Source organism: Mirounga leonina, unplaced genomic scaffold, assembly GCF_011800145.1.
Source record: "Mirounga leonina isolate KUSES-001 unplaced genomic scaffold, KU_Mleo_1.0 Mir_173, whole genome shotgun sequence".
Lineage (NCBI taxonomy): Eukaryota > Metazoa > Chordata > Mammalia > Carnivora > Phocidae > Mirounga > Mirounga leonina.
The window spans coordinates 93853513-93873018 of record NW_023270447.1 but is presented as its reverse complement, the minus strand read 5'-3'; the positions used below and the strand labels follow the sequence as shown (position 1 = coordinate 93873018).

Sequence of the window (19506 nt, the reverse complement as noted above, 5' to 3'; positions counted from 1 at the left end):
CATGCCTGTGTGTCTGTGGGCATGGGACCCCATCGTGTCTCCTTCCAGGTCCAACCTGTAGCGTTGACAAGAACCCCTGTGAGCCCAACCCCTGCCATGGGGCAGCCCCCTGCCGCGTGTTGCCTGAGGGGGAGGCCAAGTGCGAATGCCCCCAGGGACGGGGGGGCACCATCTGCCAGACAGGTGGGGGCATTGGGCTGTCAGTACAGGGAGGAGAGTGGGGATGAGGAAGTCGGGGTTAAGCATTAGGGTGTGGGTTCTGGTTGGGGTTAGGATCGGGGTTCAGGCTAGCGTTAGGGCTTGAGTTCAGCCTGGGGCTGGCAGGTCAGTGGAGTTACAGGGAACCCCAGGGGTCAGGGCCCGGCCCTCCCATGTGACTGCTGTCTTGTCCTCCACAGTCTCTGAGCGGGATCATTCCCAGCCCTTCCTGGCTGACTTCAGCGGCTTCTCCTACCTGGAGCTGAAAGGCTTGCACACCTTTGACCGGGACCTAGGGTCAGTAGGACAGAGGCGGGGGATGAGGGGAAGCATCCCCCCAACCCCTGTCCAGCCTGTGGGGTAAGGGGCCGTTGAGAGGCCCCCACCTGACCACACCGGACCCCCAGGGAGAAAATGGTACTGGAGGTGGTGTTCTTGGCACGTGGCCCCAACGGCCTGCTCCTCTTCAACGGGCAGAAGACAGACGGCAAGGGGGACTTCGTGTCCTTGGCCTTGCGTGACCGCTTCCTGGAGTTCCGCTACGACCTGGGCAAGGGGGCGGCGGTCATCAGGTGCGCCCTCACCTGTGGGCATGGGGTGGGGCTGGGGGCACTTGGCTGTGTCACCCAGGCTCCTGGGTGGGCACTCTGGCAGGGCCCAGAACCTGCTCATGGCACCCCCTGCTCGCCAGGAGCAAGGAGCCAGTGGCCCTGGACACCTGGACCAGGGTCTTACTGGAGCGCAACGGCCGCAAGGGCGCCATGCGGGTCAGTGACGGGCCGCGCGTGCTGGGGGAGTCCCCGGTGAGTGTCCCCAAGGCCGTGGGCCTCCCACCAACTCCCCTGCCTCCTTCCTCCTCCCTCTCCTCCTGGGAGGCACGGCAGCCCCCACCCCACAGCTGGCTCTCACTGAACTGTTTTCTCCCCCGTCTGTCCTGTGCCTCTGTCTGTCTGTCTGCTCTCTGCCCCCACTGCTCTCTGGCCCTTGCTCTGCAACCCCCACCCTGCTCTTCGGACGTCAGAAATCCCGCAAGGTACCAGTCTCTGCTCTCATTCTATTCATTCATCTTCTAGAGTAGCTCCTGCCCCCACTAAGTCTCCACATTGGCCATGTTTGTGTGATTAACTCTGCCTCCTAGATAGGCTGGTGGGCGAGGGGTGGGCCCCTGCAGGCCAGTGGGGCCGCTGATCTGGGGCCCAGCATCCTTGTCTCTGCCCAGTGAGCAGGCTCCACAGCCCCCTCACCCGGCCTCTCCCCCCAGGTGCCACACACTGTCCTCAATCTGAAGGAGCCGCTCTATGTGGGAGGGGCCCCTGACTTCAGCAAGCTGGCCCGGGCAGCCGCAGTGTCCTCCGGCTTCGACGGCGTCATCCAGCGGGTACCTGGGGCAGGGGTGGGGCCCATCCCAGCCAGGGGCTCTCTGCAGGGTCAGGGGTGGTAGAGTCTCAAGGGAGGGCCCATCCCAGAGGGACCTCTGTCCTGGGGTCGGGGCTACTGTGGTAGGGAGGACAGCAGGCCAGACAAAGGTTCTCTACCTCTTATGCTCCCAGGTCTCCTTGAAAGGCCAGGAGCTGCTGACCCAGGAGCACGTGGTTCGGTCCGTGGATGTCTCGTCTTTTGCCCACCACCCTTGTACCCAGGCCTCAGGCCACCCGTGCCTCAATGGGGCCTCCTGCCTCCCTCGGGAGGCCTCCTACGAGTGCCTGTGTCCCGGGGGCTTCTCCGGGCTTCACTGCGAGAAGGGTAAGAAGGGTGAGCGGTGCCCGGCATCTGGCTGAGGCTGGCTGGGCTGGAGCCCCACCCGAGGCAGCCCTCACCCCCACTATCTCTCAGGGCTGATTGAGAAGTCAGCAGGGGATGTGGACGCCCTGGCCTTTGACGGACAAACCTACATCGAATACCTCAATGCTGTGACTGAGAGGTAACATGCCACCTGGGAGTTGGGCGCCCCCTCCGCCCTCTACCGTCTGTCTGGCCCTATCTGTGCATGCTGTGCAGGGTAAGACGCCGGACCCTCCACACCCACCCTCTGCTTTGTGGCCGGGAGGGGAAGGCGCAGGGTCCACCCAGCTCGGCCGGCCCACCACCCACCTCCACCCTCCTTCCTTCTCACCACCTCTGTCTCTTTGTTTCCAAGCGAACTGACCAATGAGATCCCAGCGTAAGTAGCACCTCGGCCCCCACCCCCACCTTCACTCTCCGCCATTCTCAGCTCCTCATCCACGGCAGCACATCCTGAGCCTCACCCCCACTCCCACGGAGGGCGAAACTTCCCACCCCGGTGGAGGAGAGTGGGCTTAGGGGTTTGTCTGTGCGCTGTGAGGCTTAGTTTCCTAGCTTGGGAGCGGGGAGCCGTCACCCCATGCCCCCCGGAGCCCCTGCCTCGACACGAGGCACCAGCATTGCGTGTGTGCGTGTGTGCAGGCGTGCATTAGCGTGCGGGCGTGTCTGAGCGTGTGGACGCACGTGCGTCTGTGTGCGTGCACATGTATGTCATGTGCGTGCGTGTGTACCCACATGCACACGTGTGTTCAGACGTCCAGGGGCCTCTCCCAGGCAGGCGAGCCCTCTGCTTCGCCTCTCGATCTCTTCACTTGGCCCGGGTCATGCCCACCGGCCCTGTGGATACACACATGTCGTGCCCCGCGGTCCTGTGTATCTTCTGTGGGTGCTTGCTCTCTCACTCTCCATTGCTGGAAAGGGGACGTGGGGAAGGGCTGCCGGGTACCCCCACCCTCCGACCCTACACTACAGCCTGTCTGTCCCCTGCTCACCTGCTTCCCCTCTCTTCCGGCTTCTAAGTCCTGATGCTCCGGATTCCGGGGCCCTTCCCAGGTGAGCAGTGGCACCCAACCCCCGCTGTCTGTCTGCTTCATTCGCCCGCCCGTGTGTCCACCGTCTGCTCCCACCTCCTACCATCCATCTCTCGGCCGATCTGTCCCATGTGGGTGTCCACCCACCTGCCCATCCAGTCTCCCCGGGTCTCATCACAGCTGCCGTCATGGCCCTTGCCCTCCCACCACCCGCACGCCGTCCCTGGCTGCCCTCCTGGAGGCCCTGACCGGCTCTCTACCCCGCAGTGAGAAGGCCCTGCAGGGCAACCACTTTGAGCTGAGTCTGCGCACGGAGGCCACCCAGGGGCTGGTGCTGTGGAGTGGCAAGGCCACGGAGCGGGCGGACTACCTCGCGCTGGCCATCGTGGATGGGCGCCTGCAGCTGACCTACGACTTGGGCTCCCAGCCCGTGGTGCTACACTCCACCGTGCCGGTCAACACCAACCGCTGGTTGCGGGTCAGGGCACATAGGTCAGTGGGGAGCCCAGGGCACACCAAGAATAGCGGCGGGTGGTGCCTGGACTTGCCCAGCCAGGGCGTGCCCGGTCACTTGTAGCTAGGGCCCAGGTTTGAGGTGGGGGCAGGGCGAAGTGCCCGACTCGAGCCACTGCCAGTGATGGGGGAGGGACAAGAGGACAAAGGAGAAGCAGTTATGGCCAGGGACTTCCTGATCTGAAAAGGGAGTCCTTGCTCTGCCCGCACGCTATTTGGAGACCTGTCCATGGCGTCTGAGCCTGGTCACCCCCTACAGCAAAGTTTAACCCACGTGAGTTCCCCCTGCCCTAGCCACCGAGTGCTCTCCTGGGCATCAGTGCCACCTTATTCTGGCCCCCAGGCGTGATGGTGGTGGGCCCCAGGGTGGGACTTCTGGGAGGGATGTGGGGCTCAGGATCTGGGGGTGGCAGCGGTGCCTGTGGAACCACCTGATGATGGCCTCATCCCACCCCACCCCCAGGGAACAGAGGGAAGGTTCCCTTCAGGTGGGCAACGAGGCCCCTGTGACTGGCTCTTCCCCACTGGGTGCCACACAGCTAGACACAGACGGAGCCCTATGGCTGGGTGAGTGTTTGGGGGAAGGCCAGGGGAGGGGTATCCAAGGGTCTCAGAATCTCTGAGGGACAGACCCTGTCCCCTGGGGCTGCAAACTGGGAGTGCCACCTGAGTCACCCCGTCCAGGACAGCAGCGCAGCTGGCCAGGGTAGGGCCCTGTCCCCTCCTGTCTTAGGCCCCGCTCTTCCCTGGGTGACTGTGGGGCCAGGAGGCCGGAGCATGTCTCCTGGTCACGTGGTCTCCCCCTCCCCCCAGGGCACTGACAGGCTTCAGGTAACTCACTTGGTCTCTCAAGTACCTGTGGGTCTCTCTGCTGGCTAGTGCCCCGGATTGCCCATCCCTGAGTCACAGCCGGTGGCCTTCCTTCTGTCTTCCTGCAGGTGGCCTGGAGAAGCTGCCCACGGGCCAGGCCCTGCCCAAGGCCTACAGCACAGGCTTTGTGGGCTGTCTGCGGGACGTGGTGGTGGGTCAGCGCCCGCTGCACCTGCTGGAGGATGCTGTCACCAAGCCGGAGCTTCAGCCCTGCGCCACCCCATGAGACACACCACAGCCCACCACCCACCCTGTTGTCATTATTTTCTATTTTTGTAAACTCATGGCTTTTTTGATATGGTTTTCTTGCCTATGTGTTGGCCAGAGGGACTACTGGACCAGCCTCCCTACCGTCCAAGCAGACAAGCTACAGAGATAAACTCTGTGTCACGGGACTTGCAGGGGGAGATGACACGGGCAGCATGGAGGGCTTGACTCCAGCGGCAGCTTCAGGATGTGTCCCTCTGCCTTGGGCCACTGTGTCTCGGCCCCTCGTGCTGTGCCTCCCCCGTGTGTCCACCCGTGCTGGGCCTGTGTCCCCAGAGCAGGAAGGCACTGCTGGGGCTTGAGGGGGCCCTTCCTCCATGCAAGCCCTCAGGGGCCTTTCTGGGTTCCCACTTGAGCTGCTCCTCCCCCCTGGGTCTGCTGTAGGCCAGGGCTAGCCTCGAGCCCAGACTGGCCCCTCCCAGGCCTCCTGTGCCAATGTGGTGACTTCACAGCAATGTTATTGTCGGGGCTCTACTGTACCCCTCCCTTCAACCGTGTCCACCAGTCCCAGAGCGCTGGAGAACAGAGGCCAGGCCCAGGCCCGGTCAGGGCACCTTGGCCCTTCGCTAGCCCTGCCTGTCTACCCAGCCACCCTGGACATAGCTGTGCCCCCTCTGATACCCCAGCTCTCATTAGCAGTCCTAAGAGGGAGCAGGGCTGCTGTGGGATGCGGTGGATGCCCACTGCCTCCTTGCTTGGGTAGCTGGCACCCCCTCTCAAGGGTGGATGTCTGGGCCTGACCACCAACCTTTCTGCATTGATTTTAGTTGATCCCTGGGGTGACAGGGCCATCATCCCTCCTGTCCTGGCCCAAGGGCAGCTGAGCACACCATACAGCAAACTCTCTCTCTGGTTCTGGTGTGAGGGGTGTCGTTGTCCAAGACCAAGGCCAAGGCCAAGGGGTGGGTGTAGAGGCAGCAGAGAAAACTGCAATATTACACCCCATCCCACCTGCCCCCCCACACACCCTGTCCTCCTGTGGGGGTGGCAGCCCTAACCCTCCCACAGCTGGGAATGGGCCATTGAGCCCAAAGGCTGGAGGGAACCCCGTATGTCATGTTACTAACTCCAGTCTGTGTCTGTGTCAATCACCGTGAAATAAAGTCTGAACACTTTAAAAGAGGTGCTGGCATCCGTCTCCACCAGACACCATCCCCGAGCCCTGCCTGGCCCAGGGACCACCCACCTTGCTGGCTCCTCTCCTGTGGCTTCTTGCTCAAGTTTGTGATACAGCAGAGGCTCTAAGCTCCCTTAGGAAGCCCTGGATGGAGAAAAGGGCCTTGCACTGGGGTGTAGGGCTGCTTTTTTGCAGAGTGCACACTGTTATGCACTGGGGGAGGGCCCGTGGAGGCAGCACACCAGGTGGCCTTGCAGGTGACTAGTCTTGCCGGCAGCAACCCCCATGAGTGCATGTGCATGTGTGTGTTTGCACACGTCTCTTCTACATCAGTACATGAGCACAGGATGGGAAGGGGGGCTGTGAGGAGAGTGGGAAGATTGTAGTAAGGGCAGGGGGTTTGGGGGCAGGGTAGGTGGGGGATAGGAGGGCCTGGGGGTGCAGCCAGGGTAAGTGGGGCGGGCAGCCTTTTTCATTGGCCCAGGTAGGAGGGCGACTGTTGGCTCTGCTGGGAGACCAGCAGCAGGAAGCCCTGAGATGGGCTGGCCCCAAGGAGCTGTGACCGACCAGCCCCACAGCAGCTGTGAGCCTCTAACAAGGAACAGGGGAAGAAGGGAGAGTGAGTGGCCTCCTCCCTGGAACTCCTGACTTTTATAAAGGATAACTGTTCTTTTTTTCGTTTCTTTTGTTAATAGAAAAAAGGCAGAAAATGAATATAAGAAAACAAAAATACCCATACACTCAGCACCTGGGTGACCTGTTAGCCCATGGGCATTCACATTTTCATCCATTATTCTTTAACTTGTTCAGGCGATGTGTGTGGAATGGATGCTGTCAGCTGTCAGGTGCTGTGGATGGGGGAGGAGCGTGGCCCTAAACGCCAAGGTGCTAAGGAGAGATAAACAGGTGATGATGCAGGGTACAAGCAGGAGGACTAGCCTGAGGCTCCAGGAATACCTGGTACTCGACCGAGACCTGAGGGTAAGCAAGGGTAAGCAAGTTGCTGGAGCAAGGGTGTGAAGACCTGCGGTGGGGCAGGAGGTATCTACATCCAAGCAAGTGCCCTGCGGCTGGAAGGTGCTCTGAGCAGAAAGAGGAAGTGCAGGCCCAGCCCAAACAGCTGGAGGCCCGGTAGGAGCAGGCAAAGGTGGGCAGGACGGATCCTGTGGGACCCAGCTAGGCTGGGGATCTGTCTGAAGAGCTGCAGGGAGCTCCTGGAGGGGTTTGAGCCAGAGTTGGTCAGACTTCATGAGATGTCCTGCTATGTAGGACAGAGTGCTGGGGCCCAAGTACTAACAAAGAGAAGAGAGGATTTTGGAGCAGAGTGGATAGGCCTCTGCGGGGCTGGGCGGTGGGGCCCTGATGAAGGCACTGGAGCACCTGGGTGTACCACCCTAATGCATCTGGAGGGGCTGGGCTTGAGGAGCTGAGAGCCAACTCACCAGAGACCAGGAAGCCATGTAGTACCAGGCGGAGGAGACGCTGAACATAAGGGAGCCCAGCAAGTGGGCTGCTCTGGGAGTCAAGTGAGGGGAGAAGAGGCTCTCACACTGGGAGGTCACGGAGAAGGTGGGTCAGTGGGGCCAGGAGGGCCAGGAGTGTCTGGGAGTTGATGGTTCCAGAAGGAGGGGGCTCTCAGGGCAATTGCCGCTGAGGCTCAGGACCGGCAGGTGGCTAGTGAGGTGACCCAGGTGAGTGGGAGAGGAAGGAAGCAGGGCAGTCAGTCAGCACTGACCCGCTCTCCACAGCGGTGGGTGGGGATCTGGGCTCCAGGGTTGGAACTTCAGGAGAAGTTTCCATGCCTTGGTGTACCACTCCTGGAAAGGTAGAGAGGAGTTGGACGGGAGAGGGCCCTGAAGTTCCTAACCAGGGATCTCAAGGTTGAGAGCCCAGATGAATTAGGGTGCTGCTCCCCAGAAACTGGCTTATGAAAGGTGGTTTGGCCAGTGGGGGACAGGAAACAAGCAGATGGGGGGCAGCTGTAGCAGGAGCAAAGGTGAAGAGGGGTCAGCATCACTTAGGAAGGGAGGGCACTGTCTAGTGTGGGTGGCCGAGGTGGGGAGGAAAAGAGGGAAGCCCCCAAGGTAGAAAAGTAAGAGGTGGTTACCTGGTCATCGCATTGCAACGGCAACACGTCCTCCCACCTCCGTCCCCCAGGGGTCTCCTCCTCTAGCTCCGAATTCCCCCACCTCCCCGTGAAGGGAGCGCAGCCCCTCACCGCCCTCCTCCCATTAAGGAGGCAATGCGGAAAGGCCTGCGGGCTCTGGGACAGCGCGCGGTGGGACTGATGTGCCGTTTATCACATCTAGGCGCCGCTGTGCGGAGGCGGCCGGCCAGGCTCGCCCTCCGAGCCCGGGACGCCCGCGCGAATCTCTTGGTTCTGAAGTTTGGCGCCCTCGAAAACTGTTGTTTTTATCGCAACTTCTCCTACGCGGTGGTGAGACGTGTGGACACGGCTCCTTTAAGGAAGCTCCCGGACAAGGCTCTGGGTGGGCGGGGCCCTGAGTGGGCGGGGCCCTAGGGGGCGGGGCCTTCTCGAAGTGGCCCGAGGGCGCGGCCGCCTGGACCCGCCAAGCGCCCAGCGCGGAGCGGACATGACCTCGCGCAGGTGAGCCAGGGCCTTTAGGTGGCTGGACTCCGCGACCCCTGGAGATGTGCTTCGGGCCCGATGGGCACCGACGGGTAGCGCCGAGACATGCCCCCAGGCCTGACCTCCTGGCACAGACCTCTCTCCACAACCAGGGCCTGATGCCCCCGGGGTCCCAGGCCCACGAGGCCGGGCCTCACCCAGGCGGTTGAATCTTTCTAATGGGGGTGGGAGGTGCCATGGTGGAGGTCAGAGGTACCCTAACCATAAGGAACAGAATATGCCCTGCAGGTGGTGGGTGGCAGTGGTTGGAGCCTAGAATGGGCAGCAGGTGTCAGGACAAAGCCAGACCCTCCCACTCTCCCTCCCCTGGACGCCTTGCCCTGCTCCAGGCTCCCTTCTGGCCACTGGATTTGTGTTCTGCCAGGTGCGGGGTAACTCTTGCTTCCCTAGGACCCCTCAGGGCAGGGTCTAGTCTCCTCTGCTCTAGTCTTGGTCCCTTGACGCTAACTACAAGGACCAGCCCTCTCTAGATGGGCTCATCTTTCCTCCAGACCCCCTTAAGGGCCAGGTTTAGGGGACAAGCTCCCTGGTAGGGACGTGAGAGCCTAGGCAGCTGCAGGTCAAACCAGCTTCCTGCCTCCATGGGGAGGGAAAATGGGAAGTGTGACAGGAACTGGGCCCTTCCTGCCCTTTCTGCTGGATCCCTGCTCTCTGGGTATGAGCACACACACGTGTGAGCTCAGACTCTAGCATGCATGTGGATGTCCATGGGGGGTCATATAGGTGTGAGACACATATCACTGGGGGCTTGGTGAGGCAGGAGTTCACAGGAGGGGTCATGCTATGACCCTGAGTGACTTCCTAGATCAGTGAGGGGCTGGACAAGGTCTGATCTTCAGGGTCCCCAGGGTGTCTCTGGACCCAAGGAGCAAGGTCCTTAGCCCCAGGCAGAGACCCCTGCCTCCCCCATCTCCCACCAGCAGCACCTCAGTGATGAGGGTCCCAGGATCCCTAGGAGGGATGTAGTGAGGAAGCAACTAGGCACAGTGGCCTCCATCAAGGTCACAGGCCCTCTTAGCTCAGGAATGGTGGAAATCAGTTGGATCTCAGGAGCTTATCTGTGATAACAGTCCAAATTCAGGGAGGAGGGGGTTTTGAGGTTTGGTTGGATGACCCCTCAGACTCCCCTCAGCTTCACTCTTAATTGTCCCCCAGGCAAGTTCTGGTCCTCAGAGAAGGCCATGTCTGTGTCATGTGCACGTGACCTTGCTCCAGCCTGGGAAAGCCCCTGGTGAGGCTCTGCCTGCCCTTGCCAACCCCTCTCTGCCCCACCCTGTGCTGACCATCTGGACTATCACTCCTCTGAGGCCTGGGCAGTAAAGCCTATCCCCCTGTGTCCATCCCCACCTCAAGTCCCCTTCCTGTGGCCCTGCGGTTTGTGGGTCAATGGGCACTTCATCGGCACTGTCTCCCAGGGGCCTCTGGCACTGTGGGGCAGGCCTGGGTGCACGTGCTTTGATACTGATGCCTGGGGGGGCTGGGTCCCATGGTGGGGTGGTGGGCATGCAGAGCCCCCTCAGACTCACCCTCTGTTCCAGGGGTTGGAGAGGACAGCATATCTCTGGTTAATTTGGTTCTATATAGACAGATGGCCCTTGGTTTGGGCCAAGGTCTTGGGCCAGAAGGGTCAGGGCCTGGGGCCTGGGGGCAGGGAGATGGAGAAGGACACTGCCTGTGCTCTGGGGTCCTCAGGCCTGGAATTCCAACCGGGAACCCTTCTCCACTGGTCTGTGGATTCCCCACCATCACAACAGTGTCTGTCCTGCAGGAGTCTCCAGCCCCTGTATCATGGGCGTAGGCGTGCTGACTCCCCAGTTCCAGGGTTGGAGCAAGGCCACACAGGGAGCTAGGCCAGCCAGTGGCCAGTATGGGTTCAGGCTGATTGGTTAGGTGGGCTGTTCCTGGGCTCCTGAGCACTGACTGGGTTCAGTTGGGCCTTGAAGGGCCGAAACCACGAGACCTGTTGGGAGCCTAGTACGCCCTGTTCACCCTACCTGTCTTCCTTCCCTGGGACTGCAAGGCCGTGTCGCCAAGGCAGAGCTGAGTCATTGACCCATCACAGAACAGGGAGCTCTTTGGCACAGAGGTGACCCTGGGCTCTGGCACAGAGGGGTATGGGGATTGGAGATGGGGACCTGTAGCCTCCCTACCTCCTCCCACCCCCTCAGCCAGGGGCAGCAAGCCTCACTGGCCTGCTGGGCTCTCAGCTCCACCTCAGGCCTGGTTGGGGGGATGTGAGGCCCTGCGTCAGCCTGGGATTCTGGAGGGTGGTGGTGTGAGTGACTGCAACCTCTCAGGATGCCCCACCCTGGAGATTTCCACCTGATAGACCCAGTGGCAGTTTGTGGGGAGGAGAGGGGGATGGAAAGTATGATTGAGAGTTCCTGAAAGGACAACAAGGTGCCCTTCACCCCTCTCTGTGGCTTTGATTCTGGGCCTCCACCCTCTACCCCTGCCTCCACACTCTGGGCATTGCCCATCTTGAACTGGAATCTGAGGCTACTGGGGCTGGGGAGGCAGGGGGCATCTGGGCACAGGATGTGGTTCAGCAGAGTAGGTGGCCCATGGCGGAGGGGGAGTCGGAAGCTTTCTTCTGGGTTCCACTCCCCGCCACCCACCCACCCCCCGCTCCTGCCCCACACTGTCTCATCATGGGTCCAGGGACAGCATGAAGCCCTTGCCCTTTTCCTGGAGGCCTCGCCTACTCTCCTGTGACTGGCTCTGGAGGTCACCATGCGGCCTCTCCTCCTCTAGGAAACCTTCCCTGGCAGCCTTACCTGCTGGACCACTTGACCAAAAATTGCCCCCAGGTCTGGCTCCCCTACAAGCCAGCATGGGAGAGGGCTCAAGACACTAGGCTCAGAACATGCCCAGGAAGGGCCTGGATGACGGTAACCCTGATTCCCCCAGGGAAAGTGTGAGCAGGCTGGGTGGCCCCGGGGAGGTCGTCTGAGGTTCCAGGCCTCTCTGGACCAACACATGGACCCTGGGGAGCCATCAGCGTCAGATCCGAGCCTGCCCTCAGTGAAAACACAGGGTGACAAACACAAAAGTATGTGTGTGTCTATGGGCTGTTAACACAGTAGGGGCAGCAGTGGGGTTGTTGGGAAATGCAGGGAATGTGAGCCATGCCCAGCAAAAGGGGTTGGTTCTGGGTGCATTTGGAAGGTAGGACACAAGGTTGCTGGAAAAGAGAGCGCCGAGGGGCTGCAGGCTGGTGACCTGAGCTACGCCTGAGCAGTGGCCCCCTTCATGGAGTGGGGACCGGGTAAAAGAGCAGGGCTTTCTGAGTGTGTCCAGGAGTTCTAAATTTTGCCAATGTTAAGATAGAAATGTTGTTACCTTTCCAAATAGAGGTGCCAAGAAGAGAAGCATCTGCGAGTTTGAAGCTCAGATCCCAGGTGAGGCTAGAGGTGTAGAAGGCACATGGCCGTGTAGACACACAGCCAGCACGGGTGAGGAGCTCTGACATTGAGAGGTCAGAAAGAGGAGGGCCCATCAAAGGATCCTGACCAGGTGAGGCAGAAAACCAGGGGAGTGTGGAATTCTGGAGAAGGGCTGAGTGGAGGCATGGGTCAGTCAGATGCTGCTGAGGACTGAGGCCTGGCCACAGGCCCCGGAGACGGATGAGCACCCTGAGAGCAGAGGTCTCTATGGGGCTGGAGGGCAGAGGGAAACAGATCTGTGAGGACTCAGGCAAGGACAGGCAGTGTAGGCCAGCGCAGACCAGAACTTTCCGTGGTGATGGAAATGTTTCCTACCTGCACTGTCAACAGTCTGCTAGCCTCACATGGCTCTCAGCAGTAAAACGTGGCAGTGTGGCCAAGGAACTGGGTTTTGATTCTGTTGAATATTAATTCATTTACATTCACATTTCACACATGCTATAGACTGCTGTGTTGGACACGCAGGGATAGACTACGAGCACAGATGGTCCTTGGAGGAGAAAGGACAGGCTGAAGGCCTGGGGCAGAAGGAGGCCTCAAAGAAGAGCAGGACCTGGAGGGAGAAGCATCCAGGCTGGCGTTAGACACGTGATCTGAGTTCCATTCTAGAAAGAGCTCTACAGGGCAGGATCATCCTTCCTCCTATCTCTTGGGTCAGATTTAAACCTGGGCCAGAAATTCCTGCCCTAATAAAGGAAGCAAAAGCTACGAGGGGAAAGAACCCAGCAGTTATGATCTTGGACATGGGCTCATGTACAACCCTGAGTGAGGGCCCTCCTGGCCAGTCCCTCCGGGAACCTGGGGCTGTCCCCCACCTCATGGGGGAGGCTGTGAAGAAGGACAGTCCCAGGGATGCAGGGCTGGGGACAGAGGCAGGGTTGCAGTCCCTCTTAGCTTGCAGCTCCCCCTCTAGTCCTTCAGCAACAGGATTCAGCCTGTGTCGAGCCCCACAGTTGGCAGAACCTGCCAGCCACCCTGGTACCTGTACTCCCACCATCCATTCACTTATTCATTCGCTTTTTTTTTTTTTTTAAGATTTTTTGTGTTTATTTTAGAGAGCGTGAGCATAAGTGGGGGGAGGGGCAGAGGGAGAGAGAAAATCTCAAGCGGACTCCCCACTGAGCACAGAGCCCAGCGCTGGGCTCAGTCTCACAAACCTGAGATCATGACCTGAGCCGAAATCAAGAGTCAGAAGCTTAACAAACTGAGCCACCCAGGTGCCCCCTTATTCATCCACTTCGTAATTAATACCCAGGCACTGTTTTCGTCCCTGGGATACTGCATTACACAGAACAGGGTCTGCCCTTTGGAGCTCAGATCCTTGAGTGGGAGATAGACAGTAAGCCTACAATATTTCATATATGTCAAGGAGGCAAATACTATGAAGAGAAGTAAAGCCGAATAAGGGATAAAAGAATGAGAAGTGAGAGGGGTCTCCCAGCCATACGAATGTGGGCCAGGGGAGCAGAGAATAGCTAGTACAATGGGTCTGTGGTGAATGAGCTCCTGTGGGTGTGGAGCAGGGCTGGGGAGAGTGGTCCAGGTGGGACGTAGAGCTGAACCTGTAGATGTGCTCCTGTTCTGGGAGGGCTAAGTGACTAACACATTATGGGGGGCGGGGGCGGTCCCTGGGCTTGCAGCACATGCCCCAGGAGAGAAGGTGGTGGCCGACACCACACCAGGAGGGGTAGAACGGGCTCTGCTGATGGGGCTCTGAGGGCAGGCAGGAGGCCCTGGGTGACCCTGGGGCACCCCAAGTACTTTTGGCCAAGCTGCGATGCCCTGGCAGGGCCAGAGGGACCAGGCACAGAGTGTGAGGTGAGGTTCCCGATGATGGCTGTGCGGGGGTGCTGAAGGGTGTCTGTCCCACTCACCCCCACCCACCCCCCCAGTGGCAGGAAAGTTTCTGCTCATCTGTGTCCCGGGACCTTATGGCCCCACCTCCTTCCCCACAGACCTCAGACCCAGTGGTCACTGCCCATAGCAGGTTGTAAGCATGGGGCCCACAACAGGCACCATGGGTGGAGGTTGGGTGTGGGCCAGGACTTTGGGTGGGGGAGCCCAGAGTATGCTCAGTGTCACCCCAGCTCTCTGGGATGGCCAGCTTGTGGTCCTCATTCCAGGTGGTTTCACCCCAACATGAGCGGAGCTGAGGCCGAGAAGCTTCTCCTGTCCAGGGGCCAGCATGGGAGCTTCCTGGCAAGACCCAGCAAGAGCTGCCCAGGGGGCTTCACACTGTCTGTCAGGTGGGTGAAGGGGGGTGGGTGCTGCGGCCAGGTGTGAACAGGCCTGAGGCTCCACCCTAGGCTGGGAGACAGGTGGGGATCGGTCTTCCCTGTCTTCCCAGGCGGGTGTGGGGCATTGTCTTGGGAAGTGAGGATCCCCGCTGGGGGCTGGACATCTTAGAATCTGGGTTTTGTGAGGGGTGGGGAGCCAACAGGTTGGCAAGGGTGGGTGGAAATCTGGCATTCCTGACCAAGTGGCTTCTGGACAGGAGGGAATCATTTAGAAGGGCTCAGTGAGGTAGGGAGTTGGCAGGACCTCCCTCCTGCACTCTGAGAAGTCTGGTGTGGTGGACAGGGGGCCTCAACGATCCCGTCTCCTGGGGATGTTGCCCACTGGGGGTCTGGCCTGAGGCCATGAAAGGGCTATTGTGTGGGGAGGAGGAATGGGCAGGGGCTGCAACCAGCAGAGCAGACAGCCAGATCTGTGTCAGCCCTGGATGGGAAGGGGTCAGCCTGTGAGAAAGAGTGGTGATCTGGGGAGGGGGCTTTCAAAAGGTCTCTAGACCCTTCCAGTCTCTCTGCTAAAGCTGAGGCAGCAGGTGGAACTGAGGTTACCTCTCAGGATGGACTTCTCTCACATTGGAGAGGCTGAGGTCCTCCCCTGGGGCTTTCCTGATAGCTTCCCATGCTGTGAAGCTGTCTTGAGGGCCCTTTTGCTGGTCGTCAGGAGCTCCCAGGCGGGTGGTCTGGGGTGAGGCGGAGCCCATCATGGAGGGCTGCTTCGGCGTCTGCCTCCAGGCCAATGGAGAGTCAGGCCTGTGGTCTGCAAGCCCAGTCCTGACTTCACAGGGGGAGCAGTGGGGGTGGGATGCCCACCGCCCAGGGTGGGACTCTCGCACTGGCTGATGGGGAAGGGCCTTGGCTGCTCTTGGCAGGGGAAGGGCAGAGGCAGAGACTGGCTGATGGGGAAGGGCCTTGGCTGCTCTTGGCAGGGGAAGGGCAGAGGCAGAGACATCAGGGCAGGAAAAGCTCTGGGACTGTTCTGGAAACTGCGGGTGGTGATGGGAAGAAGGGGTTGGTGGGAGCAGCCCCCCCAACAGTGCCTGGTGCACCTGCCTTCCAGGCGCCATGATGAGGTGACCCACATCAAGATCCAAAACACGGGCGACTACTATGATCTCTACGGAGGGGAGAAGTTCGCGACGCTAGCCGAGCTGGTACAGCACTATGCAGGCCAGCATGGGGGGCTGCTCCGTGAGCGCAGCGGGGCCCCCGTTGAGCTCCGGCACCCGCTGGGCTGCCAGGACCCCGTATCTGAGCGGTGAGCTGCAGACACCGGCATGTTTGTGACCTCGTGCATGCCAGGGTCCGGGGGAGCAGGGTCTGTTGGCATGGCCTCTGGGTTCCCTCTGCCCTCCGTGGCTCAGGGTCAGGCTTGGGCACAGCTGCAGCAAAGTTGAGGGAGTGTCCTGCGTGCCCCCCTACCCGGGGCTTGGGGCCTCATTTCCTCTGGGTCTGGGGCACTGGCCACAAGGGTGAGAGTGCAGCAGGAGCCCTGCAGCCAGTCTTACACCTACCCTCCTGCCTGGTGACTCCGGTGAGCAGTTTTCTCCAGCCTCAGTTTCCCTGCCTGCACTGCGGAGACCTGAAGAAGCTGCATCCGCCAGGGAGGGGTTGTGGGGCCGGTCTGAGAAGGCGGCCCTGTCCCTCCTCGCTGGGGACCAGACTGCCACCTGGTGGCCACCCTCGGCCCTGCAGGGCCCGCCTGTCTTGCTTCCAGCCTGCCTGCTCCTGGGCAGGGGGAGAGTCAGAGAGTCGGGCAGGGCAGACTGAGGCTGGCCTGGGTGAGGGCACTGCCCGGGCCCTTGCGACCTGGGTGGATCCGTCTGTCTCTCTCTGTCTGTGTCTTGTCTTGGAGCCTTCTGGCTGCATGTGGGTCTGTGTCCCCTCACCCGGCAAGGCCATGGCCCCCGGGCTCACCTGGGCTCCCCCACCCCACCCCCACCACGCTGGGCCAGGTGGTACCATGGACACCTGTCTGGCAAGGAGGCCGAGCAGCTGCTGATGGAACAAGGACGTCCGGGTACCTTCCTGGTGCGGGAGAGTCAGAGCAAACCGGGGGACTTGGTGGTGTCTGTGCTCACACAGCGGCCAGACAAGGCTGACCGCCGGCCACGGGTCACACACGTCATGATCCACTTCCAGGTGGGAGGTGGCAGCAGGGGTAGGGGTGTGACTCAGGGGAGGCAGGCAGTGGCCAGGCGCCTCATTGTCGCCCCCACAGCCAGATGGAAAGTATGACGTGGGAGGTGGGGAGCAGTTCGACACCCTCACAGACTTGGTGGAGCACTACAAGAAGAACCCCATGGTGGAGAAGTCAGGGACTGTGGTGCATCTCAAGCAGGTATGCCCGGAGGCACGTGACCCCTGGGATCCTGAGTGAGCTTCACCCCTGGGGTGGGGACGGCCCAAGGGACATCGGGACCCAGGGAAAAGGGGGCTAGGCGGTGCTGGGGCGGGGTGGCCTAGGGAAACCGTGTCGGGTCAGGGCAGCTGCCCCTGGGGGAAGGCGCCGCGGGGTCTGCTGGACCCTGTTAAGTGTGGACACAGACCTCTCCCGGCCAGCCCCTCAAGGCCACGAGGATCAATGCCGCAAGCATCGAGAGCCGAGTACAGGAGCTCAGCGGGGCCACTGAAGCCAGCGAGAAGGCCAAGCAAGGCTTCTGGGAAGAATTCGAGGTGCCCGCCCCCCTCGCCACTGTTCACTCTCCCAAAGACTCCCGTCCTTGGGGGCTTGGGCGAGGCCCAGCAGAGGGGTGAGGTTTAGGGCAGGTAGGATGGTCACTGAAGGCTCTGGAAAAGTGTGGGACAACAGGCTGAAGCTCCCCACCCCAACCAGATGCTGCAGCAGCAGGAATGTCGGCTCCTGTATCCACGGAAGGAGGGGCAGCGGTTGGAGAACAAGCCCAAGAATCGCTACAAGAACATCCTTCCCTGTGAGGGTCAGGCGGGGGGGGGCCGTGTTGGGGGCCAGGGCTCCATCCGCTACATGTGGGCCCATCTGGCAAGGAGGGGCCTGTGGAGGTTGAGGCAGGGCGTGGTGTCCCACCACCGGGTGACTTTCCCTTTTGCGCATTCACGGCCCCTTCCTGCCTCATCTTGCTCACCATGGGGGCCGCGGGCAAGGAGGCGGGTGAGGTCCATTTCTTCCTCCCTCTCCCCTGGAGACCTGAGCAGCATCTTTCCTCCCCAGTTGATACCACTCGTGTCACTCTGCATGATGTGGACGACAGCGTCCCTGGCGCCAACTACATCAACGCCAACTATATCAGGGTGGGTGTGCAAGGGACAGGCATGTGTGGCCAGCTGCTTGTGTAGCCTAGCATGGATCAGACAGGACACCTTGAGCCTGGCCACACACCAGTCCCCCTATCCCCCTGTTAGAGCCTGGAGCTCCTGCTGGCAGGCCCAGGAAGATCCATGGGCCCTGGCAGGACAGTAGACATTGTTGGGGGAGAGGGGCTGTGGCGGTTTCCAAGGAGTCCTCAGAGTGGGCTGCACTAAATATTGGTCCTAAGCTCCTCCCTAGCCTAGGGCAGGAGGGGCTGTGTGTGAGCCACCTGGTGCTACGTTGTACGTCATCTGCATAGACTGGCACTGTCCTCTGGCATTTTAAATCCTGGGAACAATGGACCCCCGGCCCCCACCCCCTTACAGAGTGATCCAGAGGAGAAGCCAGGTCATGGCAAGGCGTACATCGCCACCCAGGGCTGTCTGCAAACCACAGTAGCTGCCTTCTGGGCGATGGTCCTCCAGGAGAACACACGGGTCATTGTCATGGCCACGAGAGAGGTGGAGCGAGGCCGGGTAGGAGCTTGGGCTCAACAGCCCCCTCCCCATGTGCGCATGTGGATTTGTGCTGGTGGCTGGCCCAGCCTTGCTTTTTCTTCAGCCTTCGGGATGCTAGGGGGGGAAGTGTGTGTGTGTGTGTGTGTGTGTGTGTGGTGTGTGTGGGGGGGGCTCTGGAAAGCCCCTGTGTATGCATGTGCGTGTGTGAGTCCCCACGGGGCACAGAGGCAAGTGTGCCGTGGTCTTCCAGCACAGCTGATGCAATGCACCCTCCCTCCCAGAACAAATGTTTCCGGTACTGGCCAGAGCTGCATGGCAGCCAAGAATATGGCCGTGTACATATTTGCAACTTGGCTGAGTACCAGGCCCAGGGCTACTGTGTGCGGGAACTGCAGGTGTGGCGGCCAGATCAGGTGAGCCCAGAGGGCCACAAGACATGCAGGGCCAGAGTCACAGTAGTCAGGAAGTCCCCAGGTCTATGCTGGGGGTGAGGAAGTCCTGTGCTGCCCCCCACCTTGTGGCTCCACCGAATCCCATTGGCCTCGGTGGTATTCACGTCCCTTACCCCAGTGGGCACAGTCCCGGCCTGGGCTCTGCTGGGCAGTGCTCACAGGCAGGTCACATTCTCAACCCCAGGCCCCAGGTCCCAGTTGCCTGGCTCCAGGGTGGCCTCACACCCACATGGCCTCTTCTTCCCTAGTCTCTCCCTGGGCCACCTCAGCAGATTCAAGGTCCTTTGTAGGCCAGTGGTACATATTTCTGTGGCAGGAACAGATTCCTTCCCGTGCCCCCCACCCCCACCCTGTCTCTTATGTCTCACCACCTGGGGGGCCCTGTAGGGCCCTCACACTTGAATCTTCCCAAATAGAGGTCATAGTCCCTGAAACCTGCTCCCTCGCCCCATTGCTCCCTCTTCCTTTCCCCAGGGGTCTGAGCCGCGAGGGGCTATCTGAGAGCCCCCAAGCTCTGAATCCCGTATTTCCCTCCCATCCCCTTCTCGGCCTTGACCCTGCTGGTCACAACTTCTGGCAAACTCTGCCTGCCTCCTCCCGGTTCATGCCCCGTGCCCCTCTTACCCTGGGGCTCACAGCAGCTCCACTGTGACCCTGCGGCCTGGTCCCACCTGGGAACTGCCCAGACTGGCCCGGCTCACGCTCACCAGCCCGCCCTGCCCAGGAGGAGCCACCGCGCACGGTGAAGCACTACCAGTACTTCAGCTGGCCAGACCACGGGGTCCCGGCCGAGCCCTCCGGCGTCCTCGGCTTCCTGGACGAGGTGAACAGGGCCCAGAGCAGCACGCCGGGGGCCGGACCCATGGTGGTGCACTGCAGGTGCGATCGGGGACGGGGTGGGCGGGCAGTGCAGGTGCAACCCCGGGCAGGGCCACGGCCTCCTCGCCTAACCTCGCCACAGGCCTCCTGGTCGGTCCCCACAGCGCCGGCATCGGACGCACAGGCACGATCATCGTGATTGACATCCTGGTGGACCTCATCCGCCGGCAGGGTGAGCCGCCCCGGCCCCCGGCCCCCGGCCCCCGGCCCCCGGCCCCCGGCCCCCG

The 19506-nt window shown here is 61.0% G+C and overlaps 2 protein-coding genes across 11 annotated transcripts in view; both read left to right on the top strand.

Moving 5' to 3' along the window:
• The window catches only part of AGRN (agrin), a 34268-nt gene extending 28487 nt beyond the window's left edge, over window positions 1–5781 (top strand). For 3 of the 8 annotated variants that reach the window (XM_035020098.1, XM_035020096.1, XM_035020100.1), the window contains 11 exons: window positions 49–183; window positions 399–495; window positions 606–770; window positions 890–1001; window positions 1220–1231; window positions 1460–1576; window positions 1749–1941; window positions 2032–2119; window positions 3279–3503; window positions 3988–4091; window positions 4463–5781. In XM_035020098.1, the coding sequence (XP_034875989.1) occupies window positions 49–183; window positions 399–495; window positions 606–770; window positions 890–1001; window positions 1220–1231; window positions 1460–1576; window positions 1749–1941; window positions 2032–2119; window positions 3279–3503; window positions 3988–4091; window positions 4463–4620 (1406 nt within the window). In that variant the 3' untranslated portion in view covers window positions 4621–5781. Of the gene's footprint in view, window positions 1–48; window positions 184–398; window positions 496–605; window positions 771–889; window positions 1002–1219; window positions 1232–1459; window positions 1577–1748; window positions 1942–2031; window positions 2120–2335; window positions 2360–3000; window positions 3034–3278; window positions 3504–3987; window positions 4092–4462 lie in introns of all 8 variants that reach the window. The other 5 variants (XM_035020099.1, XM_035020097.1, XM_035020094.1 and 2 more) reach the window with 4 other exon arrangements.
• Window positions 5782–8329: 2548 nt separating this feature from the next.
• The window catches only part of LOC118020136 (tyrosine-protein phosphatase non-receptor type 11-like), a 12386-nt gene continuing 1209 nt past the window's right edge, over window positions 8330–19506 (top strand). For 2 of the 3 annotated variants that reach the window (XM_035020089.1, XM_035020090.1), the window contains exons 1-12: window positions 8330–8386; window positions 13998–14120; window positions 15223–15420; window positions 16118–16304; window positions 16384–16503; window positions 16725–16838; window positions 16999–17095; window positions 17353–17432; window positions 17817–17966; window positions 18230–18361; window positions 19125–19279; window positions 19384–19451. In XM_035020089.1, coding sequence (XP_034875980.1) covers window positions 8373–8386; window positions 13998–14120; window positions 15223–15420; window positions 16118–16304; window positions 16384–16503; window positions 16725–16838; window positions 16999–17095; window positions 17353–17432; window positions 17817–17966; window positions 18230–18361; window positions 19125–19279; window positions 19384–19451 — 1438 coding nt within the window. In that variant the 5' untranslated portion in view covers window positions 8330–8372. Of the gene's footprint in view, window positions 8387–13997; window positions 14121–15222; window positions 15421–16117; window positions 16305–16383; window positions 16504–16724; window positions 16839–16998; window positions 17096–17352; window positions 17433–17816; window positions 17967–18229; window positions 18362–19124; window positions 19280–19361; window positions 19452–19506 lie in introns of all 3 variants that reach the window. The other variant, XM_035020091.1, reaches the window with a different exon arrangement.